Below are 18,282 nucleotides of genomic sequence, written 5' to 3' on the forward strand. Positions count from 1 at the left end.
GATGCTGGCGGCGCGCGGCGTGTTGTACATGAGGGCCAGCTCACCAAAACTGCCTTTATTATCATAGCACCCCACACAGCGGCTCACGCCGTCCTTCTGAATCAGGATATCAAACACACCCCTGCAGACGGAGACAGACGTTCATCAGCCGCTCCTCACCTCAGGCACAACACACGCTTCACTCTCACCTCTCAATGACGTAGAAATTATCACCATCGTCTCCCTGATTGATGATGCACTCGTTGGGTTTGACCAGCACCTCGAACATGCTGTCTAACACCTCAGCGAACTGATCCTGAGTCAGACAGAGAGTCAGTCTTAAACACTGTTCAACTCTTTAATCAACTCTTAAAGCAAAACGATGTCATCAGCAAATCTCAGATTGGCTTCCTCCCTAAACATCGAACCACTGACCATATTCACACACTACACACGCTCATAAATGGGGGGGGGGGGGGTAAAATATATGACTTAATTAAAAACATGTATAACCAAAATAAATGTGCAGGAAAAATTGGCCAGCAAAGGACAGAGTACCATATTTTCCGAACTGTAAGTCGCACTTTTTTTTCATAGTTTGGCTGGTCCTGCGACTTATAGACGGTTTCAACGGCAACAACATAACGTTAATGCGCGAGCGCTTTTGTGGACCTAACTTAACTTCCGGTAGACTCCAAATAGAATCAATAACAACAGCCAAGTCCCTCTAGAGTAGATATTTTTACAATTACACCACACAGAGGTCAAATACTTACTGTATGCAGACGACTTACTAATTCTGTCTAAAACACCGGAAGATCTCCAGAACAACCTCGACATTTTAACTAAATACTGCCAGGATTGGGCCTTAGACGTCAACATCCCAAAAACTAAGATTATGATATTTCAGAAAAAGCCCAGAAATCTAGAACATAAACATCTATTCACATTAAACAACACCACACTTCAACATACTTTACAATATACTTATCTTGGTCTGGTTTTAACTCCCACTGGAAATGTCAAATTGGCAATTAAAACATTACTTATAAAAGCCCGCAGGGCACTGCACGCTTAATGAAATTATTTAAAATAAACATCCCCATCAGAATCTGGACCAAGATCTTTGATAGTGTGATTCTGCCCATCGCCCTGTATGGAAGCGAGATCTGGGGTCCAGCGAGTAACTCCAGCGAGTAAAGACTGGAACAAACATCCTTTAGAAGCTCTGCATGTGGAGTTCTGCAGAAGCATCCTTCACCTGCACAGAAACACTCCTAATAACGCCTGTCTTCCCCTAAACCTCATCATTAAAAAAAAAAAAGAGTTTTAAAGTTCTGGATCCACTTAAATTATATATATATATATACAGTATTGTTCAAAATAATAGCAGTACAATGTGACTAACCAGAATAATCAAGGTTTTTCGTATATTTTTTTATTGCTACGTGGCAAACAAGTTACCAGTAGGTTCAGTAGATTCTCAGAAAACAAATGAGACCCAGCATTCATGATATGCACGCTCTTAAGGCTGTGCAATTGGGCAATTAGTTGAATTAGTTGAAAGGGGTGTGTTCAAAAAAATAGCAGTGTGGCATTCAATCACTGAGGTCATCAATTTTGTGAAGAAACAGGTGTGAATCAGGTGGCCCCTATTTAAGGATGAAGCCAACACTTGTTGAACATCCATTTGAAAGCTGAGGAAAATGGGTCGTTCAAGACATTGTTCAGAAGAACAGCGTACTTTGATTAAAAAGTTGATTAGAGAGGGGAAAACCTATAAAGAGGTGCAAAAAATGATAGGCTGTTCAGCTAAAATGATCTCCAATGCCTTAAAATGGAGAGCAAAACCAGAGAGACGTGGAAGAAAACGGAAGACAACCATCAAAATGGATAGAAGAATAACCAGAATGGCAAAGGCTCAGCCAATGATCACCTCCAGGATGATCAAAGACAGTCTGGAGTTACCTGTAAGTACTGTGACAGTTAGAAGACGTCTGTGTGAAGCTAATCTATTTTCAAGAATCCCCCGCAAAGTCCCTCTGTTAAAAAAAAGGCATGTGCAGAAGAGGTTACAATTTGCCAAAGAACACATCAACTGGCCTAAAGAGAAATGGAGGAACATTTTGTGGACTGATGAGAGTAAAATTGTTCTTTTTGGGTCCAAGGGCCACAGGCAGTTTGTGAGACGACCCCCAAACTCTGAATTCAAGCCACAGTACACAGTGAAGACAGTGAAGCATGGAGGTGCAAGCATCATGATATGGGCATGTTTCTCCTACTATGGTGTTGGGCCTATTTATCGCATACCAGGGATCATGGATCAGTTTGCATATGTTAAAATACTTGAAGAGGTCATGTTGCCCTATGCTGAAGAGGACATGCCCTTGAAATGGTTGTTTCAACAAGACAATGACCCAAAACACACTAGTAAACGGGCAAAGTCTTGGTTCCAAACCAACAAAATTAATGTTATGGAGTGGCCAGCCCAATCTCCAGACCTTAATCCAATTGAGAACTTGTGGGGTGATATCAAAAATGCTGTTTCTGAAGCAAAACCAAGAAATGTGAATGAATTGTGGAATGTTGTTAAAGAATCATGGAGTGGAATAACAGCTGAGAGGTGCCACAAGTTGGTTGACTCCATGCCACACAGATGTCAAGCAGTTTTAAAAAACTGTGGTCATACAACTAAATATTAGTTTAGTGATTCACAGGATTGCTAAATCTCAGGAAAAAAAAATGTTTGTACAAAATAGTTTTGAGTTTGTACAGTCAAAGGTAGACACTGCTATTTTTTTGAACACACCCCTTTCAACTAATTGCCCAATTGCACAGCCTTAAGAGCGTGCATATCATGAATGCTGGGTCTTGTTTGTTTTCTGACAATCTACTGAACCTACTGGTAACTTGTTTGCCACGTAGCAATTAAAAATATACTAAAAACCTTGATTATTCTGGTTAGTCACATTGGACTGCTATTATTTTGAACAAAACTGTATATATATATATATATATATATACATATAGTCCGGAAGATTCTCTTCATTTTAAAGCACTAAAAACACAAAAAAAGCATGCAAAGTTGTCAGGGACATTATAATTGAGGATTTTATAGTATCTGATCACAATCTGATCTTATTTACAGTTTCTGTTCCTTACCAAACAAGTAAATTTTGCTCGGCTAAAAGATGGTTTCATCCACTAACGCCTAGGACACATATGGAGTTTAATGTGTCTTTTATGGAGATGTTGTAGTGTGCATCAGTTGTTGATAATGCTATCGGTGAAGTCTTTCAGTGGGGATTTAAAAAAAACATCATACTGCAGATTCTGCTTTACTGAGAGTTTTTAACTATATTTTTATGGCAACCGAAGTGAAATTTAAAAATGTTTTGATGGATTGCATTTTATCATTATTAATAATGAGACAAGTGCAGTGCATGATGGGAACTGATTTTGGTGATATGACTCTACATTTGCTTTTAGGTCTTACAGTGGTGTTTGATACAGCCAACCATCAGATTTTGATCTCACAGTTAGAAACGAAGTCTGTATTCGAAGTTATGCCTTTAATTGGATTAAGTCTTATTTTGAAGACAGAAGTTACTCTCTTCAAATGGGTGAAGGTATGTCAACATCAGCACCTTTATCTTGTGGTATTCCACAAGGATCTATTCTAGCACCAGTCTTCTTTTTCACTTTATATGCTCCTGTTAGGTCACACCTTGAGTAAATTTGGGGTGTCATTTCACTTTTATGTATCTCCCTCTGAAGCCAACTGCTTCTATCGCTGTAGAAAGGTTGGTGGAATGTCTTGGTGAGATTAAGGTATGGATGTCTGCTAATATGCTATGTTTAAATCAATCAAAACCCGAACTGATTTTAATCAGCCCTCCTGATTCTGTTGATACATCTAAAATGGAGTTGGGTGTACTATCCCCTTTCCGGACACATCAATTAAAAAAACTTAGGTAAAGTTTGTGATAGTCCACTGAAATTTGATTAACAAATAAATGAAACTGTCAAAATTAGTTTTTTGTCTCTTGTACAGCACTGTAAGTAAACATTGAATATTGAACAGACAGACACAGACACACACAGAGTCAGACACACACTCACTCACACACACACACACACACACACACACACACACACACACACACGTCTATATGAACCTGCTCGAGGGTTTTAAACAGCAGTATGTCCTTGCAGGCCTCCTGTAGACGCTGACGCTGCTCATTAGTTTTGGGGTGAACGACCCTCGACTCGCTACCTTCGTCTTCATCTTCATCAGGGTTATACGGCTCCGCACACACTGGAGGAACACACACTCACACTCACATTACAGGAAACACAAACAACAGAAGGCAGCCGAGAGAATCAGTAACTAAAACCAAAAAAACACTTACATTCATTTACATTCCGAAGCAACATTCCTCATTTTAATTTAGATTAACTTGATGTACTAAAATAACTAAAACTGAAATAAAAACTTTGACATACTTTCTAAAAATGAATAAAAAATATATAATCAACTAAATTATTAAAGATGTTAATAAAATTAAAATGAAATCCTAAAATAAAAACAAATTATACAATTAAACTATTGGGGGGGGGGGGGGGGTGAAATGCTGGTTTTCACTCAATCTCCTGTTAATCTTGAGTACCTATAGAGCAGTACTGCATCCTTCATAACTCCAAAAAGTCTTTAGTTTTATTATATTCATAAGAGAAAGATAGTCTGTACCGATTTTTCCCGGAAAAACACGATCGGCTGGAGGCGTGACGTGTGGGCGGAGCTAAAGAATCACGAGCGCCAGTAGGCTTTTGCGTTGAGAGCGTTTGGAAGCTGTGACATTACCGTGAGGAAAAAAAACATCATCCAAAACAAACCATGGCTAACAGTCAGATTCAGCGTATATTTATGATCCAGAATCAGATCCAGAGGCTGAAACTGAATGAGAGCAGCAGCAGCAACGGACTCGCTCCGAGCGGGGCTCGAACCCGGGTCTCCGAGGGAGCGGAAGCACTAACAAGGAGGCAGAGATATTTGAAGCAGTTTTACTCACCGCCTGAGGTTCCAACACACGATCGTGACCCTTTTTCGTTGGGATTGCATCATCCTTAAGAAATAAACGATGTGCAAATCCGTCGTCAAACTGGGCCTTGTTTGTAAAACAAGCATCTTCGAAATGCAGGGAACAAACAAAAACACTTGCACAACTCCGTTGATGCTCTGTAAAAATAAACTCCATCCACTGGTCCCTTAATGCTGTTTCTCTTTTGGTAATCTGTGCAGGGTTGTCTTGCCCTGGCAACCAAAAACACACTTCTTTTGTGACATTTGGCGCCGCTCTCGCTCTGATCAGTGAAGTCTGTAGCATTTCACCCCCCCCTTTAAATATTAATAAAAACTAAAATAATATTCAGACAAAACACTTTACCTGATACACGTCTGTTGCATTTACTGGGTGGAGGACCTATAGATTGAGATAAATACAGAAAGATAGACAATAGATAGATGGATGAATGGATGGATGGATAGATCAATAGACAGAAAGATAGACAATAGATAGATACAGACATATAGACAGAGACAATAGACAGATACACAGACACATAGACAGATAGAAAATAGACAGAAAGATAGAAAGACAGACAGACAGACAGAGAGACAGAACGATAGACAGACAATAGATAGATAGACAGAAAATAGAAAGACAGACAGACAGACGGATAGAAAATAGACAGATAGACAGAAAGATAGAAAATAGACAGACAATAGACAGATGGACGGACGGACAGACGGATGGATAGAAAGATAGATAGATTGGATGGCTAGATAGATGGATAGATGGATAGATAGATAGATAGATAGATAGATAGATAGATAGATAGATAGATAGATAGAAAATAGACAGAGAGACAGACAGACAGACAGATAGATAGATAGATGGATAGAAAATAGACAGAAAGATAAACAGATAGACAGACAGACAGAAAACAGACAGACAGACAGAAAGATAAACCGATAGACAGATAGACAACAGACAGACAGACGGAAAGACAAAAAAACGGATAGACAATACACAGAAAGACAGCCAGACAGATAAGCAGACAGACAGAAAATAGACAGACAACAGACAGACAGACAAAGATAAACAGGCAGACAAATAGATAGACAGACAGACAGATAGAAAATAGACAGACAGACAGATAGACAGACGGATAGAAAATAGACAGACAGACAGATAAACAGACAGACGGATAGAGACAGAAAGACAGATAGATAGATAGATAGATAGATAGATAGATAGATAGATAGATAGATGGATAAACAGACAGATAGACAGATGGATAGAAAATAGACAGACAGACAGACAGAGAGATAGATAGACAATAGACGGACAGATAGATGAATAGAAAACAGACAGACAGACAGATATATAGACAGATGGATAGAAAACAGACAGATAGATAGATAGATAGATAGATAGATAGATAGATAGATAGACAATAGACAGATAGACGGATAGAAAATAGACAGACAGACAGACAGACAGACAGATAGATAGATGGCTAGAAAATAGACAGACAGACAATAGCCAGATAGACAGACAGATAGATAGAAAATAGACAATAGATAGACAGATAGATAGACAGACAGATAGAAAATAGACAGACAGAGAGATAGATAGACAATAGACGGATAGATAAATAGAAAAACAGACAGACAGACAGACAGACAGATAGATAGATAGAAAACAGATAGACAGACAGATAGATAAATAGACAGATGGATAGAAAACAGACAGATAGATAGATAGATAGACAATAGACAGACAGAAAATAGACAGACAGATAGACAGAAAATAGACAGGCAGACAATAGATAGATAGTAAGATAGATACAGACATATAGACAGACAGACGGATTGAAAATAGACAGACAGACAGAAAATAGACAGACAGATAGACAACAGACAGACAGACGTACGGATAGACGTACGGATAGAAATAGACAGACAGACATTAGACAGATAGACAGAAAGATAAACAGACAGAAAATAGACAGACAATAGACAGACAGACATAAAGATAAACAGACAGACAGACAGACAGATAGAAAATAGACAGACAGACAGACAGACAGACAGATAGATAGACACAGAAAATAGACAGACATTCTTTATTATTAATTGGTTGAATTATTATTAACTGGTTGATGGCTGTGCTGCGTTTGAGCTCCGTCACTGTATTCTTTTCATTGACTATTTTTAACTTAAAAATCTATTTTATACATCATCGTTTCCGTTTATATAACATGTGAATATATCCTCTATTGTATTCTACAACAAAAATAATCAGAGCGCGTCGCTAACACTAGTTTTATTTTGATCTCCCGGATCCGCTATTAGCTTTTAGCCCGTTAGCATCAGCAAGCGTGGTTGAATTGCTAATACTCTATTCGCACACATTACCACTGCTGTACTCACTGTTACTTGCTTTAATGGCGGATGAATGTCTCCACTCTGTGCAGCTCGAGCTCGAGGCCGTGGGGAAGCAGATTCGCGACCTGGAACAGAGGCAGGCCCAGCTGAGAGAGCGGAGAGCCGCGCTGGAATCACCCCGGGCTGACGCTCACAAGTCCGGGGTAAGTATAGAGCGTGCTGTTAACAGTCCCACCACGTCTACTCCGTGTGTTTCTCTGCGCAGGCCCGGGGCACCCAGGACGCGATCTTCCCAGATGTCCTTCACTGCGACGCCGGGACACCACGGACCCTGGGTGCATCCACAGCGGAGGACGCGAGCCGGGTCCCGGGCGACTACTTCTCCCCCTCCTGCCTTCGAGATCTCCATCCAGAACCGCTTCGCTCCCCTCCGCGAGACTGGACGCGACGCTGTGATCATCGGAGACTCCATCGTCCGACACGTAAGTGTTACGTTAGCCGAAGGTAAAGTGCACACTCATTGTTTGCCTGGTGCTCGTGTTCTCGATGTTTCTGCGCAGATACCCGCGATCCTGAAGGCCGTCGAGAGCCCCAGAGCGGTCGTGCTTCACGCCGGAGTTAACGACACCACGCTGCGGCAGACGGAGACGCTGAAGAGGGACTTCAGCAGCCTGATCGAGACGGTTCGCAGCACGACGCCCGCGGCGACGATCGTCGTGTCAGGACCACTGCCCACGTATCGACGAGGACACGAAAGGTTCAGTAGTATGGAAGCATATGGGTAGCATTATTTAATTTGGGATGTAATATGCAAAATGACAATGCAATATGTAAAATGGCAATGCATTTCTGTATTTACATTTACATTTTCTAATACATTTGTGCAACGTTTGGTGCAAAATGAAAATGAAAATGAAATTACATAATTTTCATTTGCCATTTCCTACACCAGTTTTAATATGTAAAATGAATATTAATTTTAACGCTTTATAAGTTGCAAAATGAAAATGAAAATGTATTACAGAAATGATTAGATATGCCTAACATGTTCAAGCAAAAACTGTGGCAAAATGATCATTTAAATGCTATTTTTCTTAAATGCATTAACACTCACAGTCAAGACACTTACGATTGCATTTTCATTCAATGTCCCGCAATGAATGTAGCAAAATTCAATGTGCACATTGAAAATGCATTTCGAGCCGATCACATCTCCGCCCTCGCGCCACGTCAATCACTGCGTGAACAAGGCGGGGCTTACAGAAGGTCAAGAAACTCAAGTGAGAGAAAATGGACAAGATAGTTGGCCCGTGAACATTTTGATGATTTCGGTTTATGGTTTCAATATTTCATTCGCACTTGTGGGCGGAGCTGAAACGCTGCTTTCATTTGATTGGTCGAATCTCTCCGCTTTCAGCTTGGTCTTTTTATTCTTTCAGGCAGAATAAGAGTCAGTGCGAGTGAAGCACTGAAATTTCTGAAACCACAACTCACTGTTAATTAGCATAATATTTGAATCAGATGTAGCTGGGCACATAATTTGTGCTGCTGAGACCTGCAAGAGACCCCATTAAATTATTGTATGAATATTAATTTGTCCCACTAATAAATACAGTGCAAATAATTCTGTCTCCTTGGATAACAGAATATAGTTAAATATAGATAAATATAGTTAAATTTATGAACTAAAATTAAATAGGATTTTTTGGGAAGGTAAGTCTGGCCAGTTATACAAGCAACACAATTTGGACGAGTCTAAAGATATGAGCTGAATTGGGTGAAACATTTAAGTTCTAGTCTGTGTCAATTACTCTCATAATAAATAATAATAATAATGTTAACTGTATTTTTCGGTATAAGTTGCATCAGTCCAAAAATACGTCATGACGAGGAAAAAAACATATATAAATTGCTCTGGACTATAAGTCACATTTATTCAGGACCAAGAGAAAACATTACCGTCTACAGCCGCGAGAGGGCGCTCTGGGGTAGGCTACAGGAGCACTGAGCAGCATAGAGCCAATTTTACTATTTTTATTTAGAAATTTAACTATATTCATTTTTACAATTATTTATTAATTTCACACACACACTTATGACTTAAAAGATGAGAGTGGTAAATGTTACAGAAATGGAACTGTTCAGTCTATTATTGATTTTTATTTCCACTTCACTTTTATCCAAAGAGAGAGAACTATTTGCACTGTATTTATCAGTGGGACAATATTCATATACTACAACCTAGAAATAATTTGCAGGTCTCGACAGCACAAAGTATGTGCCCAGCTACAACTGATTCAAATATTATGCTAATTAACAGTGAGCGGTGGTTTCAGACATTACAGTGCTTCACTCGCACTGACTCTTATTCTGCCTGAAAGAATAAAAAGACCGAGCTGAAGGCGGAGCGATTCGACCAATCAGATGAAAGCAGCGTTTCAGCTACGCCCACAAGTGTGAATGAAATATTGAAGCCATAAACCGAAATGATCAAAACGTACACGGACCATCTGTCTTGTATATGTTTTCTCACTTGTATCCTCTTCTTGATATTTGAGTCTCTGACCTTCTGTAAGCCCCACCTTGTTCACGCAGTGATTGACAGGGCGGGAGGGGGCGGAGATGTGATCGGCTCGAAATGCATTTTTAATGTGCACATTGAATTTTGCTACATTCATTGCGGGACATTGAATGAAAATGTAATCGTAAGTGTCTTGACTGTGAGTGTTAATGCATTTAAGAAAAATAGCATTTAAATGATCATTTTGCCACAGTTTTTGCTTGAACATGTTAGACATATCTAATCATTTCTGTAATACATTTTAATTTTAATTTTGCAACTTATAAAGCGTTAAAATTAATATTCATTTTACATATTAAAACTGGTGTAGGAAATGGCAAATGAAAATTATGTAATTTAATTTTCATTTTCATTTTGCACCAAACGTTGCACAAATGTATTGGAAAATGTAAATGTAAAAACAGAAATGCATTGCCATTTTACATATTGCATTGTCATTTTGCATATTACATCCCAAATTGAATAATGCTACCCATATGCTTCCATACAGTAGACTTTTTGGTTTAAATAAATGGTTGTTGTCATGGTGTAAAGAACAGAAACTGCTATTTGTTAATAACTGGAATCTTTTCTGGGAGCGTCCTAGACTGTTTCGCGCTGATGGATTACACCCCAGCAGAGTCGGAGCAGAGCTTCTCTCTGACAACATCTCCAGGACACTTCGCTCCATGTGACTAGTAAGACAATTCTCAGATAACTATTATGATGAGTTTTGTTAGATCACTCACACCAAAAGCAGTTATTGTAAATGAAATGATCACAGATAATAGTTTTGATTTACTCTGCTTGACTGAAATCTGGCTAAAACCAAATGATTATTTTGGTCTAAATGAGTCTACTCCACCAAACTACTGTTATAAGCATGAGCCCCGTCAGACTGGTCAACAATATATAGTGATATTCTCAATGTTACCCAGAAAACAGGATACAGGTTTAACTCTTTTGAAATACTTCTGCTAAATGTTACACTGTTAGACATGCAAAAGAAATCTAATGTATCTCTTGCTCTGGCTACTGTGTATAGACCACCAGGGCCGTATACAGAATTCCTAAAAGAATTTGCAGATTTCCTCTCAGACCTTCTAGTTACAGTTGATAAGGCGCTAATCATGGGAGATTTTAATATTCATGTTGATAATGCAAATGATACATTAGGACTTGCGTTTACTGACCTAATAAACTCCTTTGGAGTCAAGCAAAATGTCACCGGGCCCACTCATCGTTTTAATCATACACTAGATTTAATTATATCGCATGGAATCGATATTACTGCTATAGATATTGTACCTCAAAGTGATGATGTTACAGACCATTTCCTTGTATCGTGCATGCTGCGTATAACTGATATTAACTATATGTCGCAGCAATGCCGTCTGGGCAGAACTATTGTTCCAGCCACCAAAGAAAGATTCGCAAATAACCTGCCTGATCTATCTCAACTGCTATTTGTACCCAAAAATACACATGAATTAGACGAAATTACTGACAACATGGGCACTATTTTCTCTAAAACATTAGAAGCTGTTGCCCCGATCAAATGGAGAAAAACTAACTTAGAAGTTTTTAGAATTGCATGGAAAAACAGTATGTCCAGCTATAGACAGTCTCTAAAAACTGCTAGGGCAGAGCATATACACAAACTCATTGAAAATAACCAAAACAATCCAAGGTTTTTATTTAGCACAGTGGCTAAGTTAACAAATTACCAGACGCCACCTGATTCAAATATTCCACCAACGTTTAATAGTAATGACTTTATGAATTTCTTCACTGATAAAATAGATAACATTAGAAATACAATAGCGAATGTAGATTCTACAGCATCTAACACTTCAGTTTCATCCATCGCACCCAAAGATAAACTTCAGTGCTTTACAAATATAGGACAGGAAGAGCTAAATAAACTTATCACTGTATCTAAACCAACAACATGTTTATTAGATCCTGTACCCACTAAATTACTGAAAGAGCTGTTACCTGTAGCCGAAGAACCGCTTCTCAATATCATAAACTCGTCGTTATCTTTAGGACACGTCCCAAAACCATTCTAGCTGGCGGTTATCAAGCCTCTTATTAAGAAACCAAAACTAGATCCTAGTGTACTGGCAAATTATAGGCCTATTTCAAATCTTTCATTTATGTCTAAAATTTTAGAAAAAGTTGTGTCTGCTCAATTGAGCACTTTCCTGCATAAAAATGATCTGTATGAAGAATTTGAGTCAGGTTTTAGGCCCCACCATAGCACAGAAACTGCACTTGTTAAAATTACAAATGACCTGCTCCTTGCGTCAGACCAAGGCTGCATCTCATTTCTAGTCTTACTTGATCTTAGTGCTGCGTTCGACACCATAGACCATGACATACTCATAGATCGATTACAAAACTATACAGGTATTCAAGGGCAGGCTCTAAGATGGTTTAGATCCTACCTGTCCGATCGCTAACATTTTGTTTACTTAAATGGGGAGTCATCTCAATTATCATCAGTAAAATATGGAGTGCCACAAGGATGCATCCTAGGTCCCCTTCTATTTTCAATATACATGTTGCCCCTTGGTAATATTATTAGAAAATACGGAATTAGCTTCCACTGTTATGCTGATGATACTCAGCTATATATCTCAGATGACCAGATGAAACCTCCCAATTATCTAAGCTAACAGAGTGTGTTAAAAATGTAAAAGATTGGATGACAAAGAATTTTCTCCAATTAAATTCGGATAAGACAGAGATATTAATTATTGGACCAAAAAACACTACACAAAATCTTGTAGATTACAATCTGCAACTAGACGGATGTACTGTTACTTCCTCTACAGTCAGAAATCTGGGTGTTATATTAGACAGCAATTTGTCTTTTGAAAATCATATTTCCAATGTTACAAAAACTGCATTCTTCCATCTTAGAAACATTGCCAAGCTACGAAACATGTTATCTGTTTCTGATGCAGAAAAGCTAGTTCATGCATTCATGACCTCTAGACTGGACTATTGTAATGCACTTCTAGGTGGTTGTCCTGCTTCTTCAATAAACAAGCTACAGGTCGTCCAAAATGCAGCAGCTAGAGTCCTTACCAGGTCAAGAAAATATGATCATATTACCCCAATTTTACAGTCTCTGCGCTGGCTACCTATTAAGTTCCGTATCATTTACAAATTATCATTACTTACCTATAAGGCCCTAAATGGTTTAGCTCCTGCGTACCTAACTAGCCTTCTACCACGCTACAACCCATCACGCTCCCTAAGGTCACAAAACGCTGGACTTTTGGTCGTTCCTAGGATAGCAAAGTCCACTAAAGGAGGTAGAGCTTTTTCACATTTGGCTCCCAAACTCTGGAATAGCCTTCCTGATAATGTTCGGGGTTCAGACACACTCTCTCGGTTTAAATCTAGATTAAAAACACTCTCTCTCTCTTTCTCTTTCGCCAAGCATTCGAATAATGTATCTTTTTAATTGTGAGTGTAGTTGCATCTGATCAAAGGTGCATTTTTATTCATTAGCTTGGGTTAAACTCATTTTACTTTGTTGGATCAGCAGCTATGCTAATGATGTCTGTATTTTGTTTCTATGTTTTGCCACGGGATTCACATCCCGTGGTAACTAGGATTTACACAAGCTCCAGTCTGGATCCAGAACACCTGAGAAGAGATGATGCTGACCCCTCAGAGGACCTCAGAGGATGCTAACCCTGAATCAACAAACAGAACTAACAATTATTGCTAAATGTAATCATAACTGCATCATATAGTAACTTAATTGTGCACAAACTACTAGCTACTACTAAATATTGTAGAAACATACTTTTCTGTAAAGTTGCTTTGTAAACGATTTGTTTTGTAAAAAGCGCTATACAAATAAACTTGAATTGAATTGAAAACAGACAGACAATAGATAGACAGAAAATACAGACAGACAATAGATAGATAGATAGATAGATATATATATAGATAGATAGATAGATAGAAAATAGACAGACAGACAGATAGACAGACGGATAGAAAATAGACAGACAGATAAACAGACAGAAAATAAACAGACAGACAGACAGACAATAGATAGACAGAAAATAGACAGACAGACAGACAGACAGACAATAGATAGATAGATAGATAGATAGATTGTGTAACAAGGTTCAACACAGTCTCAATAGGAAGGAAGAAGGCAGGGGTCGGCTTGTTGCTGGGACACTCGTTTATTCAGTAATACAAAATAAGAAAAACACGATGCCCTCTGGGCGTAGACAGCAAACGATTGCTTAAACACGGTCAATAACTTCAATAACTTTAAAGCACTGTTGTAGCTTCCCTAGTGCAGAACGAGGTCCCAGCGTGTCTCTCTCTCCTTCTCTCTGCGGTGACTCGGCTTATATCCGGTCTCTCCACGCCAATTACTGCAATCAAACACACGTGTTCGTTAATTGCATTTGACCTACTTACGCCTCGCTCTGCTCCCTCCGTCTCTCTCCCGTTGCGGATTCCGCTAAACCACGCCCCCCTCGCCACAGATAGATAGATACATAGATAGATAGATAGATAGAAAGAAAATAGACAGACAGACAGATAGACAGACGGATAAATAGACGGACAGAAAATAGACAGACAGACAGACAGACAATAGATAGATAGATAGAAAATAGACAGACAGACAGATAGACATACGGATAGAAAATAGACAGACAGACAATAGACAGATAGACAGACAGACAGAGACAGACAGATAGTAAGATGGATAAACAGACAGACAATAGATAGATAGATAGATAATAAACAGACAGACAGACGGATAGAAAATAGACAGACAGACAATAGACAGACAGATAGATAGACAGACAGACAATAGACAGACAGATAGATAGACAGAGAGAAAATAGACAGACAGACAGACAGAAAATAGATAGATAGATAGATAGAAAATAGACCGACAGACAGACGGATAGATAGACAGAAAATAGACAGACAGACAGACAGACAATAGATAGATAGATAGAAAATAGACAGACAGATAGACAGATGGATAGAAAATAGACAGACAGACAATAGACAGACAGACAGAGACAGACAGACAGATAGTAAGATGGATAAACAGACAGATAGACAGACAGACAATAGATAGATAGAAAATACAGATAGACAACAGACAGACAGAAAATAGACAGACAGACAATAGGACAGACAGACAGACAGAAAGATAAACAGATAGACAGACAGAAAATAGACAGATAGACAACAGACAGACAGACAAAGATAAACAGACAGACAGACATATAGAAAATAGACAGACAGACAATAGACAGACAGACAGACAGACAGACAGACAGATAGATAGACGGATAGAATATAGACAGACAGAAAGATAAACAGATAGACAGACAGAAAATAGACAGATAGACAACAGACAGACAGAAAATAGACAGACAACAGACAGACAGACAAAGATAAACAGGCAGACAAATAGATAGACAGACAGACGGATAGAAAATAGACAGATAGACAGACAGACAGACAGATAGAAAATAGACAGACAGACAGACAAACAGATAGATGGACAGACAAATATACAGACAGACAATAGCCAGACAGACAGACAGACAGACAGATAGATAGACGGATAGAAAATAGACAGACAGACAGACAAACAGATAGATAGATGGATAGAAAATAGACAGACAGACAATAGACAGATAGACAGACAGACAGATAGACACACAGATAGAAAATAGACAGACAGACGGATAGAAAATATATAGATACAGACATATAGACAGACAGATGGATTGAAAATAGACAGAAAAATAGACAGACAGACAATAGATGGATAAACAGTCAGATAGACAGACAGACAATAGAAAGATAGAAAATAGACAGATAGACAGACAGATGCATAGAAAAACAGATAGAGAGACAATAGACAGACAGACAGATAGACAATAGACAGACAGATGGACAACAGACAGACAGACGAATAGACAGACAGACAGACAATAGATAGATAGATAGATAGATAGATAGATAGACAGACAGACCGATAGAAAATAGACAGACAGACAGACAGACAATAGATAGACAGAAAATAGACAGACAGACAGACAGACAATAGATAGATAGATAGAAAATAGACAGACAGACAGATAGACAGATGGATAGATAGACAGACAGAAAATACACAGACAGACAGATAATAGATAGATAGATAGATAGATAGATAAATAGATAGAAAATAGACAGACAGATAGACAGACGGATAGACAGAAAATAGACAGACAGACAATAGATAGATAGATAGATAGATAGATAGACAGACAGACAATAGATAGACAGACAGACAGAGACAGACAGACATATAGTAAGATAGATAAACAGACAGATAGACAGACAGACAGACAATAGATAGATAGAAAATACAGATAGACAACAGACAGACAGAAAATAGACAGACAGACAATAGACAGACAGACAGAAAGATAAACAGATAAACAGACATATAGAAAATAGACAGACAGACAGACAATAGACAGATAGATGGATAGAAAATAGACACAGACAATAGACAGACAGACAGACAGACAGATAGATAGAAAATAGACAATAGATAGACAGACAGATGGGTAGAAAATAGACAGACAGACAGATAGATAGACAATAGACGGACAGATAGATAGATAAATAGAAAGACAGACAGACAGATAGATAGATAGAAAACAGATAGATAGATAGAAAACAGGTAGACAGACAGATAGACAATAGATAGACAATAGACGGACAGACAGACAGATAGATAGATAGAACATAGATGGAAAGATAGACAGAAAATAGACAGACATATAGACAATATACAGATAGATAGATAGATAGATAGAAAATAGACAGACAGACAGATAGACAGACAAACAATAGACAGACAGACAGGAAGATGGATAAACAGACAGATAGACAGACAGACAATAGATAGATAGATAGAAAATAGACAGATAGACAACAGACAGACAGACAAAGATAAACAGACAGACAGACAGATAGACAGACAGACAGACAGATAGACAGACAGATAGATAGAAAATAGACAATAGACAGACAGACGGATAGAAAATATATAGATACAGACATATAGACAGACAGGCGGATTGAATATAGACAGACAGAAAGATAAGCAGATAAGCAGATAGACAGACAGACAGACAGACAGATGGATAGATAGAAAGATAAACAGATAGACAGATAGATAGACAGAGATGGATAGAAAATAGACAGACAAACAATAGACAGACAGATAGACAACAGGCAGGCAGACGGATAGAAAATAGACAGACAGACAATAGATGGATAGACAGATAGACAGACAGATGCATAGAAAACAGATAGACAGACAATAGACAGACAGACAGATAGATAGATAGATAGACGGATAGAAAATAGACAGATAGACAGAAAATAGACAGATAGACAATATATAGATAGATACAGACATATAGACAGACAGACAATAGATGGATAGACAGATAGACAGACAGACAATAGAAAGATAGAAAATAGACGATAGATAGACAGACAGATGCATAGAAAACAGATAGACAGACAGATAGACAATAGATAGACAATAGATGGACAGAAAGATAGATAAATAGACAGATGGATAGAAAAGAGACAGATCATTAATCAGCTCATAACTAACAGATGATAAAACCCGGGAGTTCTGTGCCCACCTTTGAATGTAAAGTCATCTGGGAAGTCATCCTCCTCCTCCTCCTCCTCATCTTCATCTTCTTGGTGTCTTTCCTCCTCCTCCTCGTGTCTTTGCTCTTCCTCCTCGTCCTCGCTGGAGTCGGTGGGAGCGGAGTCCTGGTCGAAGGCCACGCCGCGGGTCACCGGAGAGCGGCTGAGACGGCTGGAGCTGCGCTGCTCCCTCAGACAGGTGAAGTACTGCACGGAGAACTCCAGCAGGTCCGCCGGCCTCCGCTTCAGCACCTCCAGCGTGTAGCTCTTCAGCAGCTCGCTCAGACCCGCAGGAACCTCCACGCTCATCCTGACTGACTAACACTCACACACAGTCCCAGCTCCAGAACCACTCTCAGTCTCCACCGCCGGCCACAGCCATCGACTCGTGACAGATCGACTGTGGAAAATATTGACTGTCCTCAAAAATATCATGACCACAGGACGCAGATCACAGCTTTTATCTTTCTTTTATTCTGCAGATTGAATCAACATATTCTTCTCAAAAGATTGTATTAAACATAAATGAGTCATTGAGAAGCGACTCGAGCTTTAA

The 18,282-nt window shown here is 38.8% G+C and overlaps 1 protein-coding gene across 1 annotated transcript; it reads right to left on the reverse strand.

Annotated features, from left to right (window-relative positions):
- Positions 1 to 3: 3 nt before the first annotated feature.
- LOC113073714 (cAMP-dependent protein kinase type II-alpha regulatory subunit-like) lies at positions 4 to 18,219 on the reverse strand (the record flags this gene model as incomplete). Its single annotated transcript, XM_026246502.1, has 5 exons — positions 17,717 to 18,219; positions 5,427 to 5,462; positions 4,158 to 4,297; positions 189 to 295; positions 4 to 121 (listed from the first exon to the last, which is right to left on the reverse strand). Coding segments are annotated over exons 1-5 (720 nt in total), but the record flags the coding sequence as incomplete, so codon positions are not given.
- Between the last annotated feature and the right edge of the window lie 63 nt (positions 18,220 to 18,282).

This window comes from Carassius auratus, unplaced genomic scaffold (assembly GCF_003368295.1).
Source record: "Carassius auratus strain Wakin unplaced genomic scaffold, ASM336829v1 scaf_tig00012826, whole genome shotgun sequence".
Classification (NCBI taxonomy): domain Eukaryota; kingdom Metazoa; phylum Chordata; class Actinopteri; order Cypriniformes; family Cyprinidae; genus Carassius; species Carassius auratus.